The sequence below is a fragment of the Grampus griseus genome (assembly GCF_964374135.1).
Source record: "Grampus griseus genome assembly, chromosome: 3".
NCBI lineage: Eukaryota > Metazoa > Chordata > Mammalia > Artiodactyla > Delphinidae > Grampus > Grampus griseus.
In genome coordinates, this window is record NC_139019.1 from 72,656,617 (window position 1) to 72,672,821 (window position 16,205).

General features: G+C 36.7%; 1 protein-coding gene across 1 annotated transcript; it reads right to left on the reverse strand.

Annotated features, from left to right (window-relative positions):
- Positions 1-1,161: 1,161 nt before the first annotated feature.
- On the reverse strand, positions 1,162-15,499 carry ARRDC3 (arrestin domain containing 3). Its single transcript, XM_082650900.1, has 8 exons — positions 15,003-15,499; positions 10,996-11,077; positions 8,698-8,845; positions 7,531-7,633; positions 6,925-7,181; positions 6,433-6,595; positions 6,008-6,162; positions 1,162-3,904 (listed from the first exon to the last, which is right to left on the reverse strand). Exons 1-8 carry the CDS (start codon positions 15,280-15,282, stop codon positions 3,848-3,850), a joined length of 1,245 nt encoding a protein of 414 aa, XP_082507026.1. The 5' UTR covers positions 15,283-15,499; the 3' UTR covers positions 1,162-3,847.
- Between the last annotated feature and the right edge of the window lie 706 nt (positions 15,500-16,205).

Below are 16,205 nucleotides of genomic sequence, written 5' to 3' on the forward strand. Positions count from 1 at the left end.
GCAAAAATTAGACCCAGATAACTGTCTTTTATATAATGAGACATGTACTGAACTGTCTAAAAGTATTCAAATGCAAATTTAGAAGCAGCATGGTTAATTTCCAATGTTTTAATAATTGACAGAGCATTATTTCTTTACCTAAATATGTATTATAACCTCATATCTGCAGTCACGAAAAGGACTTTGGATAGCTACTTTTCCACTTTGCAGATGAAGAAATCAAAATTCACATATCTTGTTCAAGGCTACATCTAAAGCCATAGAACCCAGAACCTAGGTCTCCCCTTCTCATGCTATGATTCCTCTTCTTCTACTCATTTTTATTTTCTTATCGTATTAAGATATTATGTAGATTGCTGTTAACAAGGATGATAGTATAGTTATTTCTATAAAATACAATATAAATGTCTGTCTCTAAATGTCTCTTTGTAACACAGTTTTTTCCATGTGTGTATACATTTGAGAAGAGTGGAGAATCATATACTAAGGCACATATACAACTTGATAGTTCATCCGTGAATGTATAAACACTGAAAGAAGATAACTTCTAAATGTGATTCCAAATGTACTTCTTAATGTTACAAATCACTATAAAATTCAGACATTCTTTGAGAAAAAGGACATTTTAAAATTTAGAAAAATTGTTTTAAGATTAGATTAATACAACTTTTAAATTTATGTGCTCTTAAAATATTAGAAACTTGGACACATCACAGAGAGAAGGAATTAGTACCTGAAACTATACCTGGTTAAGTTTGGTTCATATATAAGATGGAAATTTATATATCTTTTTTCTAACTTTTAAATTTTATTAAAAAAATCCATAGCTTAATGAATCATTAAGGAAAACGATAATTTGTACTAAAAATTCCTGTAAGCCTTCAGTAATTTTCTTTAGCAGAGAGCTAGAAACAATTCTTACCCAGAATGGCTTAAGAGTTTAATTGTAGTCTTCATTTTATTTTTTTAAAATTTTTGGTCATGCTGTGTGGCTTGCGGGATCTCAGTTCCCTGACCAGGAACTGAACCCAGGCCATGGCAGTGAAAGCACTGAATCCTAACCACTAGACTACCAGGGAACTCCCTAATTGTAGTCTTAATTGTGTTTGCACGTATGATGAGTTACTGATATGATCAGATTCAAATAAATCTCCAAACAAGTTTACAAAAAGGAAAAAAAACGAAAACACTTTTATTTTCCACAAGGAAGAGCAATAGGAAAAATTAAATCATTTCCCACATATTGTTTTCTTAAAACAGCCTACAAGGACATATTCAGCACCAAATAAAAAAGAAAAAAAGAGAGAAATTACAAACAGCCACAGAATATAATCTATAAAGCAAACATTTAATATTGCACTTCGTTTTGCTAACGTTTTGGATTTTACTTTTCCTAATTGAAAAATCAGGAATCTATCTTGAATACTGGAATACACCTGTGAACCTCACATCTTATATCAAGAATTGATCAATATTTAGAAAGAGTAATGCCTCTAAGTAAGAAAGTAAAGGAATACTTTAATGGGGAAAATAAAACTTTATTTGATAAAGTTTTATATATTTGAAACTTTATCACATTTTGTAACCCAGTGCCAATTATCAGAATATTGGTCATTCTTTCCTCATGTGTTATTTAAAAGAGTACATGGTGATAAGTATTCCAATGCTATGCATATCAATAATTGTTCCCTAGTCAGTTAGACATAAGAAGAGAAAAGGGATTTTCTGACAATCCCCCCACCCCCCGCCCCAACAAAAATAAAACCACCAAATGCCCTTTATGCCAAATATTCCATTAGCTTCTTTTGAGGGGGACATTCACAAAATGATTTAACAATAAAAAAATATTTCACCCCCATTTCCTTATTATCTAGTATTAGTTTGCTATGGGAGCCCAAACCCTTTAACTGAATCACTTAAAACGCGATTCATTTTTACATGGGCTTTCTTCACCCTGTCAGCATTTTTCAAACATGAATTGTCTTCCATGTTTTCTTAAAGGCCACTTATGGAAAAGCCTATTTGTTTTGTATGAAGCTTTAAGACAGTATTTAACCAGGTCAAGCACCAAGCCAGAGTTACTATTATTTTCAGCCACTTTATTAACTGTGGGATTAAATGGCAGGATAGATGTTAAGACCCATTTCACGCATATGTTGCAACACCAGAGATGCTGATTTTCATTAAGATACATCAGAGCTGAATTCCTTCTAGAATAAGACAATCAGTACAGCTTGGTACCTTGGAAAATGCAGTTATAAGTGTCTTCATGAATGCTGGTATATTTATGAGCCAACTGTAAATTATCTTTAATATAAGCTATAATTTACTGATGTGATCGTTCTTCATAACTATATATACTCAAAGTGTATGATTTCTCATGCTTAGCAAAATCTTCTTTAGGTAATGGAAGAAAATACTTTCATTAAAAGAACCACAAAAATATAAAAGTTATTATTCCAGCACATATTCTAGTATTTGTAATTTTGAAGTTATACACTTTTAGAATAAACTTGGGTTTTCAAGCTCTGTCAAGCTTGAGCAGGATAGGAAATGTATAAATTGAGCTCTCTAATCATAATCTGAACATATATATTCCTGCTCATGAAAATACTCTGCACCAGCAAAAACGATTTCCAACATATGTGTTTTGGAGGTAATTATGTAACTCTGTATAAAAATAAATGCACTTTCTCCTCCTTTCCAGTGACTGGAAAACTTCCATACTTTTAAAATAATAATAAAAAATAACAATAATTTTAAAGAGCAACAGCCCTTAACTCTTTGCTGGTGCCTGCCATACTGCCTCTCTTTACTCCATTCTTAGCTCTGCTAGTTTCTTCTCATATGTAATGATAAAAAGGCAATGCGGGTGGGTTATCACTTTTGTGTATGTCCCTTTTCCAAATTTCCCTCTTCAAAAAGCCAACCAAACAAACAAACAAAAAAACTCAACAGTGCAACAAAACACAAATAGCATTCCAACAGTTTGGCAAGTGATGCGTTCACCTGAGATTAAGTGATTTTAGGCAGTCAGTAACAAAATGCTGCTTTGCTGTAATAGTAGAAAGGCAACAAATTCTTAAAAGAAACCAAGAAGGTATACAATCTTGACAGTCTCTTATTAGCTTCCTCCTCTTATCTCTTTTCCCACATATCTGTTGCGTATCTACTACAGTAGGCTGCAAAACATACAGCAAGAAGGATTGGCTTGAAGGCATTTGATGTTTGTAAATAAATCCACAATAGGATCCAAGCTGAAGAGGTGATACATGGTCAGCCTAGTAGGACAATTCTGAGCATGTGCATACGCAGGTAAAGTCCAGGCTATATTAAATTAAAAAAAAAAAAATGTCAGTGCGTTTTTTTCATGTTAAAGTTTTTTTCAAAGCTTTCTTTTGTTCCTTGTTGTGCTCACTGCAAACAAGTTTTAAAAGAGTATCAAGAGTCTGGCATAAATGGAAAAAAAAAAAGCTGTAGTGACATGGAACCGCACAATGTAAGCATTGAGCATGTGCAAATTTTCAAATCAAAAGAAGGAAATCATCCCTCTTTACAACGTGGTGTCTTGACACGTATGACCATAGGCTAAGAAGACTGCTCTTAGTGTGTGCCAGTTTTAAAGGAAAAAAGCTTAGATCTTCAAGCATGTTGGAGCAGTCCCAGAACGTTGCTGTAGGCTTCTAAAGCATGATCACTGGTTGTTTCATGTATTCGCCATTTTTCTGGGCAAAAGCAATTCCACTTCCTCTGAAAACGTGTCTCCAAGATACTTCTCTGTCCTCAGCCGGGAAGGGAAGAGATACAGTTCGGAACCCACATCAACTTGATTTAATCAAGTATTCCTTCAACGAGACGGGCAGGATGGTCTATCATCTGCTGACTGATCAGGATTTGGATCAATCTAGAAAGAAAAGAGAAAAAAAAACCCAAACCAAAGTTAATTGATAAGGTTTAGTAAGAATGCAGCAAATACACTAATATTCTGAGTACTGGTTGAGAAATGTAATCAGAAAGTACAGAGTTTGTATGGGGAAGAAAGGGTATTAGTATCATCTATAAAGTACTTGTTATTCAATCACTAGATTAACAATTAAATTTAGAAAGGTATGCTGGAATAGTTTTATTTGACAAAAGCTAAAGGTAACATTCTATCAGAGAATGGAGTTTTACTCAGCACTTAGTCATACTTAAGACTCAAATACACAATTGGCCAACATTTTCATAGCGGTGATTTTCTTCTGTAAAGTATCCATTTCATCCTGTTACAAAAAAGTCAACTCATCTTTTCCCGAGCTTTGGGAAGAATGTAGTTGTGTAAACAAAGTTCTTGGTGCTTACGTGAGGTAATAACTCATGGGTGTAAAGCCGTAGGGAGGGCCTAGGAATACAGTGTATATCAAGAAATAGGAATGGTGAACCCAAAATGCTCTAGAGGCTTCCCACCTTGCCTCTTTCTGTAGAGACTTTCATATGCACATACACTTAATAAAAGTGAACATATTTTAGTTGCTTCTCAGGTACAAAGAGAATGGGCACAGGAAGGCAAATTGTTGGGTTTAATACATTTCTTTTACTGAAAGATCTTTTGGACAAGACCCATTTACAATACTTTGCCCCCTCTATGTGGCTAGATGTAAAATAATTAAATCACACCGTGAACCAATATAGGGTTTTAAAAGTTTTGAATTCTCTTAATTATCTTTAGTTCATTTTAAAAGAAGGAGGTAGATTTTATGACAAATTGCTTAAAAGTGGATACTTAGATTGCCATTCTTTTAAAATGCCTGTCAGATCAAATCACAAATGAGGGACTTAATAAGCAAGACAGAAACGTCAGAATAAAAATGTAGTGACAATGTTTCTAAAAAGTGGGAGGACATTTTTAGCATCTAATAATTTTATGAATTGAAATAGTGGGATAGAAAAATTATGTCCAATCAAGAATCTGCAGAGAACAGAACAGATTCTGAACATCCTATAATAAATGAATAAAGTGGATTTCATATTAATCATATCCAAAGGAAAATTAACTCTTCTAGTCATGGTATTAAGGGGAAAAAAAATAAAAGCAATTCGTTGAAGAGTGAAACAATCCTTTTATGTCTTTCTTGGGAGTAATATTTCACTGTAAAATAGCTATCTAAACTACAGCAACCAAAAAGAAAAAGCTGATGCTAGTGATTTACAAAATCATTTGGTATTAACATTGGTATCAAGGCCAACTCTAAAGTCCCTACAATGTGTTATTATGTATATATATATTCTTTAGTATCCCGACATTGCTGGATTGCTCCCTACCTCCTTTCCTTTGCACATATTTTTCTTCCTGCCTGGAACATTCTACATTTTGAGAATACTTACTCTTCAAGAATCAGTTTAACAATCACCTTCTTAGGGAAGCCCCTCCTGATTCTCAAGACCCAGCAAGCTGCTCCTCAAATGAACTGTGCATTACTATTACATTGTTAGGTAATATTTTGCTTCTAAGTTTGTTTTTCTCACCAGTCTGTACACTTCTCCCAAGGGCCATGTTTTATTCATGTAAGTGCTTAGTTACTTGAGATGAATAAAAATAATCTAAGAGTACAGGAATGCTGTTTAAGATGTTATTACATATGTTATTTTCCCTTATGACTGAGAATATTAAAATATGAATATTAAATTGAAAAAGGATGATAAGATAAATTCTAGCTATTTAATCAATGACTGTAAAATGCCAGTTCTATAGATGCTTTAAAAGATGATTTATTCCTTTAACTGGCATTTTGGAAGTATGAGGTCAGATCATTATCTTTATTTCCCCAATAATATAAGAGACCAGTCCTACCTCTGGGTCAAACTTAGTAAATAGTGACAACTTTATGATCTAACTTTTAATCTGTTGTTCAAAATTATTTGTTTTTCTCTTATGATAATCAAAACCTAGCTGTGTTTTTAAAAAGTCTGCAATACTGTTTACTAAGAGAGTCACAGCCCATTTTGTACTTGAGGGTTTGATGCTTACCTCTGAATAAAGAGGTGGAGGCAAGAAACGAAACTCCTGAATATATGCAAACAGTGGTCCCTGAAGCGCTCTCTCAAAGTCATCACAAGCACTCACTGGTGCAAGATTATTCCGCCTTTGTTCCTCTGTTACCACTTCTGCATAGCTGGGTGGTGCTGAAGGAAAAAGATACACGCAATTCGAACAGCACGTTCTTATGCATGTCAAAATACACAGAATAGAAGGTATTAAAAAGGACTGTCAAGGTAACATAATAATAATCTGTCTTGTGATCACAACTAGGGGGATATACATTTTAAACCTAACATTAGGGGCACATCTTCTCTCTTCAAGTATAGACAAACTTTAATCATAAAATATCAGAAGCAAAATTATGTTCTTGAAAATAATAGATTAAGCTTAGATATGCATTATCAAATTATTACCTTCAGGTCTTTCAGGTAGGGATAAACCAAGCCAGTTCATATTCATGCTACACTGACTGCTTACACTTGAGGTTCTGCTACCAAATGGATGTAGAGGAATGGTACCAATGACAAGTGGCAAATTAAGAAATAAATCCATAGCTCCAGGAATATCCACGTATACCTAAACAATGAAAGGAGATGTTAGGTTTAGAATGCCAAGTACTATTTCCTCTAAAAAAATGAATAACCCAATCTAATGTTATTTGAGGCTCTCATTTACTTCATTTTTTAATTTATATACATATGATATACTTGAAAAGTTTCTCCATCGTGTACATTTACCTCAGGTAAAATTAGTAATTATATTCCAAACTATATAAAGAATTACATATAATTATATATATCACACATGGAATAAAAAAAAATCAAATCCTGGATAAGACAAAATGATACCCTTACGACTTTAAAACCTAAAAAAACCCCACCCCAAACCCTTAAATCTATACATACCATTAGTGAATATTCCACACGGATTATACTACAGTCGAGGATAGAGGGAGAAACTGGTGGAATTTTCAGCAACTTGCCATTCCACGTCTCTGTCTTTCCAGATGATAAGGATTCCCCACGCAAGTTAGCCACGAGCTGTTTGACTTCCTTCATTTTCCCTTTGGCATAGAAGGCCTGTGTTTGGTAAATGGCTGCCTTTGGCACCACCATTCGGGAGGAGCAGTTCTCAATCTCAGCAAATATCTGAATTGATTCACCTACAGGAAAAAAAAAATATATCTACTGTTAAAAACCAACCAACCAACCAACCCCAAAACAAATGTAGACTTTCAGGCTAAAGTCTGAAAGTTCAATGAACTACATGGATAAAAAGCTATCCTAAGAGTGGCAAATAACTTATAGTTATAAAAATAAACACATTTACAGTAGCAATTTAAAAAAGAAGACTACATTCCAATTTATAAAAGGAAACTGGATAAGCACAATTTATGATATTTTACCAAAGAATACTGTATCATGTCTTCATTTAGTAGAAATAATGTAAATTTATACACAAGAGCTAAGTGAAGAAAGATCATTTTTTGTGGGAATCCACCTCATACATACCTGGCGTATAGCCCTTCCTTTCAATTTTGGCACTTAAGGATATTGGGCCTGAGGTACAGAACCAGCAACAGAGAGTCTTTTCTTTTGTGCCTGCTTGGGGTGACTGTAAGAAATAAATTTATAGAAAATGATCAATGTATGAATTGAGACAGTAATAGAATGTTTTAAAATACAATCTTAAATTCTTGAAGAATTTAACATTAAAAGTAGTGTTGTTTTCTTTTCAGTATCCAAATATACTTTTCCACTAACCAATGGGCTTCTGATTTATATTAGTACTTTTGTCTTTATACATATATTAGTATTTTTGTCTTTATACAAGTTTCCATTCAATTAAAGAAAAAAGGGTACAGGGTTTAACACCATATTTCATAAACATAGTTTTAGCCCAGGCTATTTACATACACAATAATTAAAAAACAACCAAAAAAACAGAAAAAAAAAAAAACCCTTTCCACATTCCATTTAAACTGCCTTTAAAAAAAAAAAAAAAAGCAGTTTGGAAAGCAACTTGGTTATAATCCCAAATGATAACATCTTTCTCTGAGACTGTAAAACTCAATACATAAAAAAAGAAAACTGCTCATTTTTAAGATTAATTTTACTTGCTTAAAGATGTTATTATTTGTTTAAACCAAGTAAAGTTTTTGAAATCAAATTTGAATCTTGTGAAAAAATACAATTAAAAAAGATTTCCTTTAAAATAGAATTTAAGTTTTTTCATGAAAATAATTATCTCCCCATCATTTGACAACTATCCCTATATTGGAATAATGCAATAAATAATACAAATTTTAGATTATGATATTTTCAAGTTAAGTGATATTGTTATAATAATAATTGATACTACTCTTCTTTTTCCACTAAAATTATTTAGGGAACAGATCTATTCTTTTGTTATTGCTGTTACCTTCTGAGGAAGATATTTCATACCAAATACTGGTCTTACTTTAAAAATTTACTTAAAGTTATTACAGTATCAGAAAATGTGAGCATATCCTGTATTAATTTCTGTGCTCTTAACTATTTTTTTGAAAGTGGTATTTATTTAATTCAAAAATGAAGTTACTATTTAAAAATTATAAAGAATGTGTATGTAGTTTAGGTGATTATTCTTTAATATTTATATGCCAAAAACAAAAAATGAAGAATTCAGTTAGTTCTTACCAGTAATGAAGGAGTGTTGATATCTATATGCTCAAAGACTGTAAATTCCTTCTTTAATTTTACTGGTAGAAGCCAAGGCCTGTGCAATTCGGCTTTCACCCAATAGCGCACACTGCCATGTCGGCCTTCGAATGAGGTAGCAAGTGGTCTGTGCAGAATATAAAGGTCAATATATTAATCTTACACCTCTTTTTAATATTTAGACAGTAGCTCATCATAGAAGTGTTAATATATTGTAAGTTTATACATCAATGAGTTATCAAAGGCATAATTTACATTTCCAAAGGGATAAGTCACTGGGGAAAAAACCTTCTGTTTCCAAATAATAACACAAAGTTGTTAAATATTACAGAAATTTGGTTAAAAAAGCCAGAAGAATACAATCTCTTTAAACTAAGAAGAGGCTACTTTTAATGCTGGTGGCAAAATTACGAAAGTCTGGAAATGAACAATTCTTGAAAAGGTCAAGACTTTAGTTTAAAAATAAAGTTAAGAATGGTTTAACTATTTCTATTGAGATATTCTGGACACTGGTTAAACACTCAGACCAAACGACTCCCTATGGCGTTCCATTTTTCATTAACTAAGAATTATTATTATCTCTTATTATAGTAACTAACTAAGATTTAGAAAAGGCCTGGAATAGTCGTTATAGTTTCAAAAGTTTTTCACATTTCATTAAATCCACTGAAGCTCTAAAAAAATGCTTTTACATTTCCCAGTTTACTTATGTTCTAACTCTTTTTGGCCATGCTTTCTAACTATACTATAGACTTAAAAAGAAAAAGAATTTTTTCTGTTGACCTGTATCAAGAGAATCATAATTCTTTTTCAACTCTCCCAGATTTTATTACTTGTGGAAGATTTTATTTTAGTGAATTTAGTCTCTTTTTTCATAATTTCATTAGAAAAATGCACAAGGTTCATTTATTTACAAGGTAGAGTGCTTTTTATGAGGAGTAGTGGTGTTTTTGTTTTGTATTTTAGACTTCTGCATTAACTTGTAGAGCAGAGAAATAAAACGCAGGATCTATGCTAGTCTTCTAGAGTTTACTTTAAATGACTGGTTTATAGATAGAATTTTTAAAAAATATATTAAATTACTTCCATGCTTTGAAAATATTCAGGCCCAAATGTATTAGTCCTATTGTATTCAGACTTAAAATAGTTCTCTCAGAAAGTAATTAGGGCATTATATTAAAAATCATGTTCTTAAGCAACATGATACACAGGATACTCTGAAAAATACCCGTTATGAACTCTATCCATATATAACAAGTACTAGAATTTAAAAAAATACAGAATTATGTACATTTGGCACTTGACGTTCTTATGTAATGCAAGTTTACCTTTCAGAGCAAACAGTACAAGTGCCACTTTGCATGTTTTAATATCTGTTAAGGCATTTTTTTCAAAAATTACTCTTTGTATAATTTCCTCTAATGATTTATTATTACATTAACAATATACACAGGCTTCCCTGGTGGCGCAGTGGTTGAGAGTCCGCCTGCCGATGCAGGGGACACGGGTTCGTGCCCCGGTCCGGGAGGATCCCACATGCCGTGGAGCGGCTGGGCCCGTGAGCCATGGCCATTGAGCCTGCACGTCCAGAGCCTGTGCTCCGCAACGGTAAAGGCCACAACAGTGAGAGGCCCGCGTACCGCAAAAAAGAAAAAAAAAAGAATATACTACTTTCCTTCTTCCTTTCATACTAGATTCCAAGCCTTATATTAAGGTATCTCTGACGGATGTTTCCTTTTAAGTACAGGTCATAATATCTCGAGTGACCTTCTCAATAGCTCTTTGCACAGAAGCTAATGAATTCATAACAGAAAAAACACATCACTTCTAAAGTGAGGATATTCTTAATTATTTTGACTTTCTTAGCTTACTGCTGTTGGGTACCATCAGTAGAGAAAATGATCACTGAATTTTTATAAACTACTAAATGAGAGACTTGTTATGTTCTACCTTTTCTGCTAATGCTGATGATAAACTAAGTATTAAATGCTTACTATTTTACTGGCACCTTCCAATTCACTCACTTTAAATGAAATACTATTCAAGTTTTAAAAACCATATAAAACTTGAAACAGCATACTAAGAATTGAGCTTTGCTTTCTATAATATTGCCACTCTAGATTAAAAAAATAGCTTCTTTTCTGAGTATATGTTTTCCTCTAGCAAGTTTCAGTAATGAAAAGGGTTTTTTTTTTTAAACTAAAAATATTTAAATTTAGAATGTTTCATTTGAAAAGAATGGATGTTTATGAAAAATGCCTGTTACAAAATACTTACGTCTGTGGAAGCTCGAAGCTGAACGCATATTCATGCCTTCCTGAATGAATAGTGTTGAAGCCTTCTTCGGAATTATCATCATCTAAAACAAACAGAAAAAGAAAACAAAAAACTTGTTAAACCTTTACACTCTCTTCCTGGTGGCAGAACTTTAAAGATGCTCACATAGTAATTAAGGCCACAAACTTTAGAGTGTGAGAGATCTGAGTTCTAATTCCAACTTCATCACTTCCTCTGGGTAAAATAAAAGTCCTGTCTTCAGTTGCTTCATCTGTAGAATGGGGATAATTAATACTTATACCCCATAGTTGGTTTTTCAATGGAAAACAACCTAAACTGTAAAGCATCTATGTGTGACAATACAGGCTCAACAAAAGATCCAGATTTCAAATCTCATACTAAGATGTTACCTTTCTCTTCATCCACTTACTTAAATAGACTATATATAAAATGAAAACTGTTCATGTAAGCCTTTTAAAATATGTCAGTTTTGATGCAGAAGATGTGAATGTTAAAGCTCTAAAACCATTAGAAAACTCTGTCAAATAGATGTTGGAATCAAAAAAAAAAAGGAACAGTGATTTTAATGTCAGTTTCATAGCTAAAAATAAAAATTCTTATTGAACCTAAAATTATGACAATCTCAGTCTGTCCTAGCAACAGCTAAAATTTCGCATATATATAAAATATACCTTAGATTTAAAAGGTGCCTGCTTAATGGGAAACAACTGTCACACATCCTTGAAAAATGAAGACTAGGTTTGTTTCCCATTGCTAGAAAAAACGGGATGACTTTATTTTACAACCAATTTCTTTTGCTCAAATAGGTTTATCTGCAAAACAAATATAACGAAATGTGGGTGTTCTGGATTCTTAAAATGATTTTCTAAAGCGTTCCGACCGGGTAATTTAATTACATAAACGTCTACTAGCGCAGTTTTCTCGGTGTAGAAACCTTTATCATTAACCAGGAGACTAAGAGAAACGGGTATTATCATTTAACTTTCCCTCACCAAAGTAATGAATTCACACAAAAACCGTGATGCTTCCCTTCCACCACAGGAGAAAAGGAAAAAAGCGCCTATATGTGGAAACTTGTATTCAAAAAAAATCACCAAGACTCCCTTCTATCTCAGTAGTATTTTCTTCTCCCCCCGTGCAAATCCTCTCTACGGTATTTCAGCACGGAAATCCCGCTGACGAGCTGGGGGCCATTTAAAATCGCTCCCCCCGACAGCGCGCAAAGTTTGTCTCCCTCTCCCTTTCTTCCCGTCTCGCTCCCTTTTTTGTGCCAGCTCAGCAGTCTCATCGAGGCGAGCGGCGGCGGCCGCGCCGTGGTAAACAAGTGCCGGGCTGTCAATCAAGAACTAGACCGGAGCAGGAGAGGACCGGCCTAAACCGGCGCGAGCAGATCCCAGCCGGCCCGCCCGCGCGCCGCCGCCGCCGCCGCCGCCGCCCGCGCGCCCCGCTATACATACGGCATATGTCGCACGGCGCTCGCGCTCGCGGCCGCGCAGCCTAGCCTGCTGACGTGGGGCGGGGCGAGCACGCTGCGGCGCTTCCGCTTTACACGCCCCGGCCGGTGACCGGTTCGATCTGGCTCGGGCCACCCCGACACCTTTACAGTTGCGGTGACGGCGGCGGGGAATGGTGCGCGGGGTGCAAGAGCCCCAAAGAAACAATGACAAGTGGGCAAGGAATACTCGCCGAAGCCCCCACCTCACCCCGCTTTCAATGTTAGTGTCACTTTTCCTTCCCCGTCCCGGCCAGTCTTGGCGCTCTCTCCCCACTCGGGTCACATCAAGGTAGCCAGTCTACTGACTGCATAGAAAGGGAAACACGCTGTTTCAGCTAAGAAGACAAGCGCTTACAGAAGGTGCCTGACAACTTCCACCCGAAAACGTGGAAAATGGGGTCCTGCTAACGCTGCCCACCCAATTTCTCCGTGAATAGAACTGGCAGCTAAAAAGTTGCGCCCAGGGCCATCCGGCACCTGTAAGGCCGGCGGAAGCTTCTCCTCTCCACTCTGTTGAAACCTATAGACGCTCCTTTCGGTGCTGCAAGCGGGCCCAGGTGAGGGGCAACAGAACGGTATGTGATATGAGCCCCGCGCGCCTCCAGAAGCCCGGGCAGGGATGCGAGTAGGGGCGGGGACCGCAGCTCAGGAGGAACCTTTACCGGCGCACGCCGGTTCCAAGCCTCGCCCCAGCCGGCGAGCCCACTCTCCCCACCCGCTCGCGCCCAATCCAATCAGAGCCTGGCATCGCCTTAGCAACAGGCTAACAAACCCGGCTCCGCCTATCGCCGGCCGCCCGGGGCGGGGTCTCAGTTACCAGGCTAGTTTGAGAGGTCCCAGTTTTAAGTCATTGAAACTATTCCAAGCGAAGCTCGTTCTAGCTTGCAGGGGTTGAGGGGTGTCTCGTGGGGGTGCGGGGCACGTAGTGTTCTTTACTATGAAATCGTGGCGCAATTAATGAAATTGTCCCCATAAGTCGTTATTGTACTTTTACCCCACTGCAAACCTCAACTCCTTAAAAACCTTTGTTTCTTCTCACTCATCTTATAAAAAGCTGCCAGTCCAGGAAGGATCAAATAGAAACTTGTGTGTCCTGTTCAACAAATACCAGGACTGTCATTAGGCAGTTGCATTTCTTATCACTGTCACTGCTTAGAGAGGTTAACTAAAAATTATTTCAGGATGCAAATTACCTATGTGTAACTGAAAATCCAATTAAAGATTGATTTCATCTTAATATTTTAAAAATAATGCATTCATGCTGTAACTCAAAGCACCCTACGTTTCTACATTTGCCTTAGTTCAATTAGCACTTCCTCGTGGATGTGTAGTTTTTAATTAAAAATGGAGGTAAAAATGTGCTCTACTCTGAAAAGTCATCAACATTCGAGTTAAATACTGCATTAAAAAGGAGAAGGACAAAATTACATAACCAGTTTTAACACTATATTCTTCTTGGGCTAGGAATTAAGTCATCGCCACCACCTGACGCGTGTAACCAATCTGCTGAGAGCAGAACAAGCGCCCCTCCTCACCACCCCCCAGAACTGGTCCGAAACAGGATTGAACCGCTTCTAACAAAGGGTGGAAACTTAGAAAAACAAGCTTAGAGTCTGCTATATTTCCACAATGTAACCATTTAAACAATAGATTTGAAATCTCAGGACCCCTTCTCCCTTTGACAACCCTTCATCTCCAGTTTCTAACCAAAAATCATATCCAACGAGCCGAATACTTTTCAATTCCATTTGACTGGCACGGGTTTCATTGAATGCACGTTCCAAAGTTAGGCATGATGCTTGGAAAAGAAAATTTCTGACCCTAAATGGCTTCTAAAACTGACTTTAAACATATCATAATGATAGGTGCTGTCCTTTAAAATACAGAATGCTTGATGTAAATTTCTAAAGGAACTGGAAAGAATAGGAAAAAACACGTGGGGTGTTGATACCATATGTCAAAATAAACCACAGAAACCCATTATCAAAGAACAACGATCAATTCTCTTAAGTCTTTTGCGTGTCAATATTAAAAATGAAATACACCTATTAACCCACTTAAAAATGTTACTCCATTTCTTCACTGAAGCTTAGTTTTTAAGATCTAAGGTTGCAGAGTACAAGGGAAAAACCTAATATTGGATTGCAGCTTTTAGCAATTCATTTGAAAACATATTAGTAAAATTACTGAATCGCACATAAGCAGAATTTATACGTAAGGTGGAAATGGATTGCAAGTGTGTATGGCACAGACCAAGCCGGGTATAGAGGTAGTGGAATAAGTGCAGTTTGCAGTCACTTTGCAGATGCCTGCATGCATTACGGCTTAACACACGATGAATGTCAAGGAGAATTCAAATCTTCCACCTTTCCAACCTTTATCAAACAGCTATACGTTATGGTAGGAGTAGGATATTAATTCAGGAAAATTGAAAAGGTACTTTGCCAAAGAAAACAGGTCTAATAATTTCTGAATAATGTAAAAAACTTACCTCTTTCGTGTCCAATTAAGATGTCTTTATGGTTGAAATATTCTACTTCTTCAGTGTAATTCTGTGTATAGGCAGTATTGGAGCCGGCGTTTCTCGATTCGGTCCAGCGTACTTTCGCATGTCCTCTTGCATGAATTTTAAGAGATTTTACTCTGATTTCCCCAGTAACTTCTAAATTCACCCTTCCTGAGACTGTATCCCCACTAGAATACACAGGGACATTGCTGTCATTAAGACAGTCAAAGCTTATTGTCAAACTCTTTACCTTTCCCAGCACCATGTTTATAACAAAATCTATAAAAAATATAATGTAAGACAAAAAAGTCAAGATCACATATAAAATGTGATCTTCACTTAACACTGATCGATGTCTTTGCCGTGCAAAGAGCTTGCAGGCAGGATCAGTGATTCTTTACAAATAGTTCATTGAGATTTCTTAAAAACTCAGGGCAGCACACAGGCTGCTGCTCCGCGATCCTGCTAGTCTCAGTGGTCTCCTTACAAAGACGGGCGGCTGGAAGCTGCCAGCTCACTTTAAGAGCAGCTTTGTGAAAAACAACCCCACTGCGCATGCGCACGCCGCGGCTGCTGTCCGCCCTCCCTGCGCGCCCCCTCCCGCCCCGCGCCCGGCTCGCTCGCGGGTACAGTAGGTGTACAGCCAGGGGAAGAAGACACTGGGGCTGCCGGGAGGCTGAACCTGACTTCTCTTCATTGTAGGCTCCTATTGGTAGGCAGGCTACCGTAAACCCTCGACGTGCAAGCTGGAGTCCCTTACTGAGCACAGTCTAGTAGAAAGATAATGGCCGAGGGAGGGAACTGGGGGACAAGGTTGGGTGGGGAGCTGTTTGCAAAGACAAGTGAGAATAAACTGCTGAGTGACCGGCCCGAAACGTGCGTTCCCAGCACTGCAGTGTTTTGCCCACTGCCCTGATGGGAGGAGGAAAAAGTGATGTGTGTAGAGAGATGGGGGAAGGGGAGAAACCGGTTGGGCAAGGGCTGGTTGTTGAACATAATCTAACGAATTTCAAAAGAAAATGTAATAAAAACCAGAGAAGAGATAATGTTCATAGACAAGAGCATTCTTGGCTTGGAATTTTTTCTTTTTAAAACCAGTGCTTTGTAGGCAGGGTGGAAATGAGCCCAGTCGAGGTCAGGTCGAGACCTTAAAAGAGAATACTATAAGGAGCAAGGAAGAGAAGCAAG

Excerpts from the sequence above, each read along its gene's own strand:
- ARRDC3 (XM_082650900.1), bottom strand. The coding sequence starts at position 15,282 with ATGGTGCTGGGAAAGGTAAAGAGTTTGACAATAAGCTTTGACTGTCTT. Across the intron at positions 8,846-10,995 it reads AGCTTCGAGCTTCCACAGAC|ACCACTTGCTACCTCATTCG; the intron begins GTAAGTATTTTG and ends TATTCTGCACAG. Across the intron at positions 6,163-6,432 it reads CCTACCTGAAAGACCTGAAG|CACCACCCAGCTATGCAGAA; the intron begins GTAATAATTTGA and ends TTTTTCCTTCAG.